This window comes from Astatotilapia calliptera, chromosome 5, assembly GCF_900246225.1.
Source record: "Astatotilapia calliptera chromosome 5, fAstCal1.2, whole genome shotgun sequence".
In the NCBI taxonomy this organism is placed as follows: Eukaryota; Metazoa; Chordata; class Actinopteri; order Cichliformes; family Cichlidae; genus Astatotilapia; species Astatotilapia calliptera.
In genome coordinates, this window is record NC_039306.1 from 15362101 (window position 1) to 15374493 (window position 12393).

The 12393-nt window shown below is 40.1% G+C and overlaps 1 protein-coding gene across 1 annotated transcript in view; it reads right to left on the minus strand.

Moving 5' to 3' along the window:
* The window catches only part of LOC113022260 (receptor-type tyrosine-protein phosphatase gamma-like), a 110108-nt gene that overhangs the window by 77169 nt on the left and 20546 nt on the right, over positions 1-12393 (minus strand). The window contains exon 2 of the mRNA XM_026167464.1: positions 5453-5548. Coding sequence (XP_026023249.1) covers positions 5453-5548 — 96 coding nt within the window. The remainder of the gene's footprint in view (positions 1-5452; positions 5549-12393) is intronic.

Below are 12393 nucleotides of genomic sequence, written 5' to 3' on the forward strand. Positions count from 1 at the left end.
CTGTGTTTTTCTTTTCCGTTTCTCATTCTACACACTGTTACAGGGGATCAGGCGTAATGCTTCTGCAAATGCACGTTAAGGTACTCCAACTGTTGTGCTGTAATTAAACTAGAACAATAAATCCACAAGAGACCAATCAAAAGCAAACTACTGCATATATTGGCCAAAAACATAAAACTTATGATGAAGGAAGCCAAAGAAACTAACAGAGATGATGTGAAAACCTGCAGAGATATAAAAAGGGGAAAAATGATGCATAGCTATGTTCCTGTGGGAGTCTTACAGTGAGTATGATATCATCCCTCTTATGAAAAATGCCTCCATGAACACTACACGAACACCCCCCCTCCCACACACACACACACACACAGCATGCCTTAAATAACTTTTAATCAAATTTCAGGGTGCAGGTTTCGAGGCTACTTTTACTGAGGTTCATAATCCAAGCACACAGGAAGGTGATGTGTCATGTGCTTCACTCCTCAATGCACTAGACTAATATGTACAAAGTAAGGGGTTAGCACCCTCTTATGGAAAATACGAAGCAATAATGAATATTATTAAAAGCCAACTCACATCACTGTCACGTGTAGCCAGATTTTTTAGAGAAAAACAAAAACTGCGCAAAAGTCACTCGTCCTATTGATAACGCAGGCGAGTTTAAAGAAAAAAGATCTGATCATCAAAAATTAAAAAAAAATTTTCATCACTATGTTTTATTTTGGCCTGAGAAACATCATTTCACATTCTTGGAATGCCCTCGCTCCTAAAGTAATCACACTGGTGGCACAATGCTCCTCTATAGGTTACGTTCAGTACTCGTGTGTCTCGCTCACAGTGCTAGTCTATCTATGCAGTTGCTTCTAGCTTCAGGCTAGCCCGACTGTGTGCGTTTCTTTTTACACTTACTTGCACAGAGCAAATGCCTTTAATAACCATTTAGCTGCTAAGGCACGCTCCTCTGTCCTCCATTCACAGCCTTAGCCGCTAATTACCTTCCCCAAGTAATGACCATTTCTGTATTCCCTCAGTTCTTTCCTTTTATTTTTTTGTACAATCTGCCAGCTGTCTTGACTGGTAGGAACTGGTGGTCTACACGGACCTGAAATGAATGTCCAAAAATCAAATCGTGTCAGCCAGTTGCCTATCTTGATAATTTTTTTTTCCTTATTTGTTTTATTTTATTTTTTGGCCACCATCCCAACATAGAAAAACCCAGATACCCAATTACCGGCCCTTCTCTTGCCAACCATGAACAAACAGCATATCAAAATGAGACCTTAGCAAGATAGTTATAAAAAGAAGTATGTCAATGGTGCTGCAGGCTGTTTATTAACGATACCTAACATACTGTCAAAAAACAAAGCCCTAGAATTTAATTGACCAAAGACGCATGCCTGATGTTCTAATTAGAAAATAAGAAGGACCTCAGCATGAATATCAAGATTGTGTCCCACAGGAGTGTGGACTCAGGTGTGGTCAAAAGATGTTCCTGGCAAATAATTTATAAGTCTTTTAAATGGGAGGGGGGATGGCGGGAGAGGGATCAGACTAGCTGCATAGCCTAAAAGTAAGAAATCATTATCATCTCATTTATAACTGATATTAGCCATTTGCAAAGTGCCGTCATCAGTATTCACAGCAGCTGATAAGAGACGGGAGAAACACCTCAGTTATGTTATTGGGTTTTGACATTGTACAGTTTCCATCAGAGGGCAGTCTGCAACAAGTAATCCATAGCACTGAGATTGTTAGTAACGACTCAAACAACTACACATGACAAATGTTACTGAAATCTGTTATTGTGTCTCAACGAAAAAAAGAATATGAGCGATATATCAGCTTTATAAAATCATCAAATATTCACATTTGACTTAAAAATCCTATATCACTCGTGCTCCATGTACAAGGTTAAACAAACTGGCAACACAAACATTTCAGTTTTCATTCAAAAATACTTTAAATGTCACTGTGAATATAATTTACCCATTACCAGGCATTGCTAGCAGCAGCTAGCACTTGCTTCCCTGCAGGTTAACGTCCGTACAGGAAGAATGTGGTTACGCATCATTTGGGTCAACTGGTGATTTCACTTTAAACCCACGCAGCAGACACTTTTCATTTTCTACATCCAAGTACTGCAGACATGTGTTGCTTAGCATGACTAATACATGTTTACATTTGGTCCTGAAGAAAACAAACAAACAATATCATTATTGGAAACAGCTTAAATGTTCTAAGGCTTTTCAGCTTTTTATTCATGTCTATCGCTGAACATTTAACCAGTGTAAAATTGATGTGTGACCCAAAACAAAAAGAAGCAAAAAACGGTTGCTCTCATCAGTATTTTGTCACTTCATTTGCTAAAAGGCAAATTTCAAATTCTGGTCGATGAATGCATGACAGGACAGAAATACCAATGAAGCGCAAGACACAGTTACAGTGTTTTACAAGAGTGGTGGACCATCTAAACTAAATCAATTATTACAACCACTAACATCATTGGAAAAAAAGAAACACACACTCTGACCTTTAGGGGAAAAGAGCAGAAGCACCACTTCATGCAGCAAATGCCATATATTTGGAGTGTGGCCATTACTGAAGGTACAAATTAAAGTCATGTCAGGTATTTGTGATGTACCGCCTCACTTAATCCTTGCTACAGGTGATTTTTCCACCAGGCTTACTGAGCCTACTGCCATTACACATTGGCACAAACACAAAATACTAAGTGGGCTAGGGCTGTGCCACATCATCTCGTCTATGATAATCCTGATATAAATGTATTGTTGCTATGGCGATGCCATGCATTCATGCCGCCTTGCACGCAACAATGAGACAAGCCCAGGCAAGTCTGACAGCAAGACCTTCTGATGACAATTTCGCACCTATAAAGGAAGCCACTTCAACAACCTCGCACAGAAACGCAGTCGTTTTTAAATTATGCACGAAAATTGTTTCCAGCATTAGTGGGAACAAAGTCGTTTCAGCGCTTGAAGCAGGGAAAAAAAAAAAAAAAAAAAAAAAAAAAAAGGCAGCACACCGTCAAGCACGACCAGGCTATGAAGGAGAAGACACTAGCAGCTGGTGATGTGTGACCCAAAAGTAAACAAATGAGTCAACCAAGCAACACTTGCTGCACTCGCTAGTTGCATTCCATATGACAGGAAGAGCAAACGGTGGATGGAAATTACTGATGTGAAAAGCAAAGCTTTAAGCAGCGAAGCTCGGCCCAAGACAAAACATCACAGGTAGAAAATATTTCTCCGTTTTATTATGTGACAATACTATATAAGAGTTTAGTTTAACAATAAAGTAACTCAAGTGTTAAGTAGTCATGTTGTATTTGTACTTAAGATTTCCATGGAAAGCATCATTTAGGCTACTTTTGTGCTTACATGTGACTTGAGCTGTGTCACTGGATATAATGCTGTGTCACTGCCACCACACTAATGCTGCTGCTGGAACCTCTTTTCACTAGATTCACACTTCAAACTAGGAAGTGTGTCAAAAGATGGAAAATGCCCTGTATTTGCCTACATTTAAAAAAGCTGCTGCATGTAAGCTGCGAGCAATAAGTCTAATTCTTTATTCCTTTCTTAATCAGAAGTATCACGATATAATTTTGAGGCTATAATGCCCACCGCTAAAGCAGACCAATGCCAAAAACACTGTATATGGCATAATGTTGCATCATTATCTAATTAAAGAACCAAAGTTGTTTATATGATCACAGTTAAAATGTGATCAGGGCTTCCGTTTTTGTAGGCTGCACAGAAAACAATGGCATCTCTGAAGTGACCAGAACTCCTAAAACAGGCACCACACACCTTGTGGCGAAAGAGCAATCACGCTTGGATAGTCAAAGCAGGCATTCTTTTCACTGCCTTTACTCGACAACTGGGAGAGACGAGGGTCACAATCAGGAGTGACATGAATACCAAACAAACTTGACTCCAAAGTAGCCACAGTTTGTTTTTGTTTTTTGTGTTTTTATTTGCACAATTTTCTTGCCTAAAACCACAAGAGTCTAGGTTCACAACTGGAGCGCCGAGGACAAAATATTCCATCAGTATATTCATTTTCAGAGCCACGATGCACTCCGCCGGCAGAGGGGCCGAGTTAGTTATTTGCAAGGTGGTGTTTTTGGAACTTGGAACCTGTAAATACGATTTTACCGAGTGCTCCTCCCTTCCTGAGCTCTTCCAGTAAAGTGCCCTCCATCAAATCACATAACCCCTATTTCCCATCGGAGCTGCTTGATGGCCTACAGAGGGCTATGTTTGCGCCGGGGTGTGGACGTGTACAGCTGAATGAGAATGAATGCTTTGAAGGAACAAACTGGATATGCTTATCAATTCACCACCACAAAAACATCTTCTGCTCTGCATACAACTGTGCACACATTTTGCATCCGAGCCCAATAAACAGCAAATTTAAAGACTTTTACCATTACAAGCAGTGCCAAATGTTGCGTGCTATAAAAAGAAAACAAATACCAAGTGCTCAGCAGGTACTCAGATACATTAACTCATGGTCTTGTAAAGTGCTGCTGATGAGTCAAATAATGAGCCATGCCATTATAAATGCATAGAGCCCAGTGCTTTTATACTTTTTTCTCCCCTTACAGCAAATTTAGATACCAGAAAATGGGAAAAATTAAACTCTTAAAGCATTTAAATACAGCTTTAGCTTAGAAGTTGATAAAATATGCTTCTGATAGTTTAAAATATTATACCGTGACATACCGTTTTAAATATTTTGATACATTATTTGAGCTCAGCTTCTTTCCTTATTTACAGGTTTATAACTCTAAAAACTTTCCTCCAAGACTACCACCCAAAAAGATGTGATATGCAAATTTATACCCAACTGTGAGATTATTTACAAGCATAAGAGTGCGCAGAATGAATCATTCATTAAAGTATACATCAGACAGTTCACTGAGGGCTGCTATATTCATCCATCTTCCAAATGTGTTAAGGTAAACAGCTAAGAGATTGCAATACAGAGTAAGCAAGTCTTCTCAAAAACATTTATTTAGATTAAAAGCAAAGCACCAATAACGCGGTTAGGAATTAAACAATTACATTTTCATAGTACTGCTGACAGCATCCATCAGTCCTAATCTATACTTTTACAAATGAGATAGTTAACTCATTATTTCCCGTTATGAATCTGAACATAGACTCGCTCCACAATATGTCACTGCTGTTCACTCCAGAGTGCATTTGTTTAATTGCTCTTATTAAAAGCATACATCACAGGTATGCCATTATATGAATCATAAATGCTTTATTAAACCCATTTTGCTAAAGCGAGGAGGGGGTGGGGGGTGGGAGTTTGATGGCGAAACAGCAGGAAATAAAATGGAAAATGGTGGGTAAGGTAGAAAAGGTAAGCAATTTCCCCTCCTACTTAGGCTCCAGCCAGAGCATAAATGAGAGTTCACCTGAATAGGACCAGTAGGGGTCATCAACTGTCCTCCTCTCCCTCATTACGCCTGTGCCTCCATAATGGTTGCCTCCAGTGTGGTGACCCGACGCGACTGTGGGAGGGAGAGATACAGGTCAGAAAACTCAACAGGGAAAAGAAACATTTCCTTTGCAATGCAAACACATACTATGACAAAGCTCCTGTCCCTGCAGCAATTCAGTCTGGATTTTTACTAGTTCACAAACTACTGAAAGGATTTCACGCATAATCAGCCGAACACAGATAATTGCAATAAAATCTCCTGGTTTTCTATTTGAATACGATTTGATGGATATTAATCAGAAGGCTTGTCAGTCGATGTTAGCCAATCAAAGATGTATTCATATCTGCGTATCTTGCATTTTTGTGTGTGTGCAGCAATATTACTAAAATGATAAAAACCACATCGTTTTCTTTTTCCTCACATAAATTGTTGGAGGGACACATAGAGCACAAAGAACACAATTAATAAACCGGCAGAGCAAAGCCAGTATTCCCCCATGCATGAGATTTACTTGGCCACCCAAGAATATTACATGCCACCAAAATATAAGTGGCCTGTCATTTTAGCATTTCTCCATTTTTTTCTTTGACAGAACTGGAATAATGTGCTCTTATTTGTGCACTAAATTTTCACACTGTCCATCCCTGGCTTTTCTAGTCTTGTGGTCCCCTGTCAGCAGGCTGACCAATCATCGCCGTGGCAGTCCTTGACATAACTCAGCTACCTCGCCAAAGAAGTGTTGCATGCAGACGGACTCCAGCTCCACTGTTTTAGACCACAGCCGGAGAAGGTAGTCCTGTTTCTCCTCTGCTGTGTGCTGGAGGGTCACTAACCAGAACTGGATTAATCCAAGCTCACAAAGGCTCCAGAGCAGAACAAGGACTACCATGGTTAGATGAAGTACATAGTAATGCAGTGGGGACTCTGTACATGCGATAAGAACCTCGCTGAAGAGGCAGACACACACGCACTGGCACACACACACACACACTGAAAATACTGTTTTACTTTGTGTTTTTGCCTGAGATATCTAAAAACCTTTTTCGATCACTGTTGATACACACATCAGGTCAGACTGCCTTGAATGTGTGTTTCAGAGTGCAGCTACTCTAATCGTTTGAGTTTGGTAATGATCACCATCACCAAGTTTATCCTACAACCCACTCTGGTGCCTCCTACACTCTTGCAGTTATCATTAATCACACCCTTTACAGTAGCAGTTGGTCTAGAAAAGAAACAGTCTAATTAGGCTGGACTGTCATTATGCTAACAACATATGCATGGATCTAACAGTATCACAGCAGCTTTTGAGCTAAGCTCCAGTAATGTTCAGACTGCCACATTGCTAGGAGTGCAGGCAATTGGTCCCATGTCTTTCAGGCCACAACTGTCTTTCACTTGTGGAAAATTACCAGCAAGAAATCAAAAACACTCAAAACACAATGGTACAACAACGTTAGGGGGACAGATTGTTCTTAAGCATATCTGCTCCCTAAAGCATGAAACCCCAAACTACAACAACCAAACTCATTGGGGAAAAGAAATGCTCCAAAACAGATGCAGCCGGAGGGCTAGGATGGAGGGAAAAAGATTGTCTAGTTGAAGTTATTGTGGGATGAGCACACCTAAAAATAAGAATGTTTTGTGTTGCTTTAAGGATTCAAAACCCGCTGTAGGTTTCAAAAGGTGGAGACGTGGTAATTCTGGTTCGCTGTTGCTTCAAAGATGCAAGAAAGTGGGTGAGCAGATCGTTTCTGTGTAGGAACAGCAGGGCGAACTAAAAACAAAACCAGAGACGACAATCTGCTCGACTGAAAATGGAAGAAGCCACTGTTACTTCTTTCAACATACTTTCTGAATCCACTGAGATTATCCATGTTGTATTAGTTTTTGTACAACTGGTTGGTATGTTGAGTATTGTGTTCTCACCACTTTACATTCAATTGGACACAACAGCCGTTAATATCACTTTTCAAATGCAAAAAAAAAAAAAAAAAATCTATTCATGTGGGTTCAATCATCACTTCATTCTCACACAACACTTACTAAAGAGTAAAAAAACAAAACAAAAAACATTTAGCACTTAGATCACAACTTAAAGTGGGCATCATTTGCTCACTTGTACATCCCTAGTCTCGTTTGGTCTGGGATTTTATTTGATTGTTAGGCAGTGATAAAATGACAATGTTTGGATAAAGCTTTTTCTTTTGGATGAAATCATAAATGCTACAAATGAGTAATTTTAGCCTATTCATAGGCTGCTGCTAGGTAACATGATGACATCATAACATAATAGGGACAGGAACCTTCAGGGGCCTAAGCTGTACCTGAGCGCAAGGTCTGACTGTGTTCACAGATACTATAATAGACCATCAGACAGCATTTGTGAAAGGTTTTTTGTTTTGTCTTGGTTTTTAAGCAGACACTTTTCCCCTCAAACAGTGCTTTGTTGAAGCACCTCTTCAACAATTTTAGTTTCAGCCTCTCTAAGGTCTCTCTCTCATGAAAAACCTGGTGGTGGGGGAGGCTGGGGACAGTGCCACTCTAGCCCCACCCCTGAACCCTGCCTAAAGGGTGTTTTTTGACCATAAAGTCCATCTCCCAAGAGCGACTCCCGGTCCCCACCGGCATGCCTACACCACAGGATCTCTGCGGCTGCATGCAGGAGTGAAGAGAAGCCCAGAGGCAACAGACTCACTTGCCTCAGGGGGCCTGTAGAGCAGCAACAGGAAGGGAGATGAAGAGCAAAAGCCGACAGCCAAATGTCACGTGCCGTTGAAAGCGGCTGGTTGAGAGACCCTGACCGATTTGGAGACAAGGGCGGCTGGAGGTTATCATTAATAATCCTTTCACAGGTTGAACTGCAGAAATCCTATGACTTTTAATTCTTCTGTATGGATCTTGTTGACCAAGTGACTCTCCCCCCAAAAAGTCAACTTGGCTGGAGCTGAACAAAACAGGTTGGGCTTTCAGGGAGCGGCAGAAGTGCACCACTGTAAAGAAAAGCACTTGCTTTCCAACACAAGAAATTATCTTGTTATTACAATAATCGTAAATTAAGTGAAAATTCCATGAATCGCTCAGCCGTATAAGAGCTAGTGCAAAGGAAGAACCCAGATATTTCAACACAGATCTGGATTACACAACTGGCCTTGTTGGCAACTGTGCTCTTTTAGCTGGTCCATGTGTGCCACGCCAGTGAATGCAAAAACGAAAAGCTGGTTATAATAAAGCAAGAAGTCAAAGACAAGAAAACATAGCAACCCACACCCAGTATTTGTTTATTGGTTTAAATAAAAATCAGTCTGAAATGACACAATTTCTGACTGTCCACTACCATTACACTTCAGACAAAGCTCTGGCCTGTGGGCATGGTATGCGATCAAAGCCAATTGTAACATAAGCCATGAGCCACGCAACATGCCAACAGTTAGAATTTTTCTTTTGTTGAGGGGACATTACCATCAAAAATAAAAAATAATCCACTGTGTCTTCAGTTCCTCAGATGCTGAGAGTGCACTAAGACTCAATTGCATTTGCTACTGAAGCCAACAAAGAACATTTGGCGTGCTCTGCTCGTGGCAGAGACGTTTTAGAGTTAGCAGAAGCGGCTCTGGCAAGTAAATAAAGGGGCAGCCTATAAGGCAGCTGCTAATCCTTTGAGGTTGAGCCAAACTAGCCGCAAGGTGGGCATTATGCAAATGTGTAACATAGTGACTTAGATAGGTCTCAAAAACAAAATAATATGGACACTTTAAAAACTCTGTGCATTAGCTGCCTAGCATTATTTACCAAAAGACTGAGAAACAGATCATATTTGTTTTAATGAATTTTCTCACAAAAATCACAACAAAAATAAAGCTTTAATGTCTCAATTTGCAACACAAATGTGACAGGATTTCCCGGCTCTTACTGTATTAAAAGACGCAACACTGCATCAGGATGTCGTAACAATAGCTATTTAATATCACACTTGTTAGTGTTCTCATGAGGTTAAAGGAAACTTTGAAACAATAGCAGAACTCCCCGGAGTCCTGAAGCCGAACCACATTTAGACAGTGAGTTGTAGTTGGCTTGATCAGCATCGCCGCTCATCGAATGAACACACACACACACACACACACACACACACACACACACACACGATACACACACACCCCTCCAGCCACTTAAGACAACCGGAGCTCTTACTAATAGTTGCATCATTACCGAGGATTAATTAAACTAAGCACAACTTCAAGCCAAATCTTTTCTTGCACTTAAAGCCAGTGCATTACTGTCTCCAAAATTGGTTTCCACTAAGGCGTGAGCTACATACACACCATTTTCCAAATCAAATTCATTGCTTGGAGGGAGGTCACAGAGGCTACATAAGGAAAGGCATAAACAGCTTCTTTGTCTTTGTCAGATGTAGCGATTTACCACGGGGAGTCACGGGTTAATAACAAGTGTGAAACAGAGAGGCAGGGAGTCTGTGAGACTTGGAGCATATTTGAAGGCAGGTTGTGAAACAGGAGGGCTGCACCGTCTTTGATCAGAGAGCATAGGAGACAGCACCATGTCAACAGTTTACACACATCCATGTCAGCCGTCCCCTGTGGGCAAAGGATTAAAGCCACAGCATCTCTGATAGAGCAGAGCAGACAACACAGTCGGTGCTGGGCCTGAAGGAGACTGAGGAGAACCGTGCTGCAATTAAACAACATACTTAAATGCGGAAAGCACATGTGGAACACAGGTAGTCAAATAAGATATTTTATACCATATATTTTTGGCCTGCATCGCCCCACCGTGTGGAATCTCACAAAATAAAGGCTTCCAAACAACTACATAACAACAGTACACTGTGTAGCCTACAGAAACATTTTTCCCCCCTTTTTCATCGCCCCGAGGGCAGTTAAATCATCTGCACCACCATTAAGCCCTACTATTTGTTCCATAATATCACACTCAACAACAAGCCAAGAACCCCTGAGAGCTCTTGAAAAACAGGAGCCTAACAACAACCACAGGAGCATTTAACTTGCATTAGTCATTGGGGACAGAGATAAAAATTCAATCTCATCACCAGCATTAGTATCAGGTATGTGAAGGATAGTCGGGCTAGCACATCTATGTCACCAAGAGGATTATTTGAGGATGGATTAAGCTATCAAATACATCCTGAGTTGCAATGTCTGTGTAATTTGGATAAACCGTGACAGAGCGCTGGTGTGTTTAATGAGGTAAATTCTATCATCTATGACTGAAATGCACAGTGAAACTATCTCAGTTTATTACTGTAAATTGCTTAATGCAGTCAATTAATAAACTGACAAATTCTCTGCACAGATAGTTTTTGTCCTTTGCCTGTTATCGAGGCAATTACACATCGTATGGAGAACCAAAAGTGCCAAAATAAAATATTAATCTTTTTTTTTTAAATCATTAATTTTCTCATATTAATTAAAATATCAGTGCATTAAAAACATGTTGAATTGTTTCACTATTTAATAAATTATTTCATGGTTCCTGTACAACATGAAATAATTTCAACTGTCACTGCAGCTCATCAGCAGACCCAGAAGACTATATAGCAAGTAAAGACAGACCATTCCCCGGTAACAGTCTGATACAGTGGGTATCCCAGTGGTATAGACAAGTTTGAAATACTACTGTTTGTGTCATCAAATATACTTGGGATCTTTTTTTAAGGTCAGAATCTAGTGGCTTAATCTTTAAATATCTAAGCCTTTATTCAAAAGTGCTGCGTTTTCAAAGGTATCAGGTCTCATCAGCCTAACAGCCAGCTCGCCTCTCAGCTGACCAGGTGGTCAGACCTCATGATACCCACCAAGAAAAGCCTCCTCCTGGCACACTGTTTTCACAACCCAAACACTCACTCAGCTCTCAGTGGAGGGTGAACACGGGATATAATTCACTTCACCGGGGAATTATGCTTTCTGTGTCCGTGAGGGGCCATTCAGGGGCTGGTGTCATAAATTACATCATTAGACAGTTAGCGCGAGGGTCCGTGTGCCGGCCTGTTTTATGTGATCGCGCAGACTAATCTGCGGATAATTGACTTTACAGTGCAGCAATTATGCGCGATCCTCAGGCGGCACTGTTGCTGCAGATGTCGGACTATAATCGGAATGACTACTCGGCCTTCAGGTCTCCAGCCACAACAGAGTATAATCTAGGCTTTCAGATGACATCTAACAGGTGATGTATGGATTATTGCAGTGTTTTATTTATTCCACAATAATTACATTTGGCCGAGTTAATCATAATGTTTCTCCAGAGTGCTCTCAGTACATTATTTCATTAAGTTCAGATGTGTTATATTTGTTTATAACTGTTTACTTTCAATTAAAAAGTGAGAGTAAACATATTTTAAATACAAGGAGGAAAGAGTATTTTTCACCAGGAGCACAAACATCCGGACCAGGATGTTAACGCTGCATGTGGATATTCTGATGACAAGCCTGCTCCATAAATAATTATATTATCTCTTTTTATTATTTATTCAACTGTATTCTAAACACCAGCTGTCTGTTAAAGGTTTTTCTACTAGAGGTAAAATGAATAAATTGTTCTTTGTTTTTTTCTTCAATGAGCATTGAGTTATGTAAAAAAAAAAAAAAAAAGTTTTTAATGAATCTGCTGTTGATTAATCAGAAACACTGAATTTAACATACCAGTGTACTCCAGTCCAGTGTTTGACCTTTCAAAATAATTTCATATTAACCGGCCATTTATAGTTGAGCATTTTGCTAAAAGCTTTACAAAAACGTATATACATTTTAAAAGAACACAGGTAATTAGATCTCTTATGTGCCATTTTCACTGTAAAAATTAGTCAATAGTAAAAGAGGCAGTAAACTATGCAGTGAAGCCACGCTGATGTTATAAAAGGATGCTGCTGTGTTACT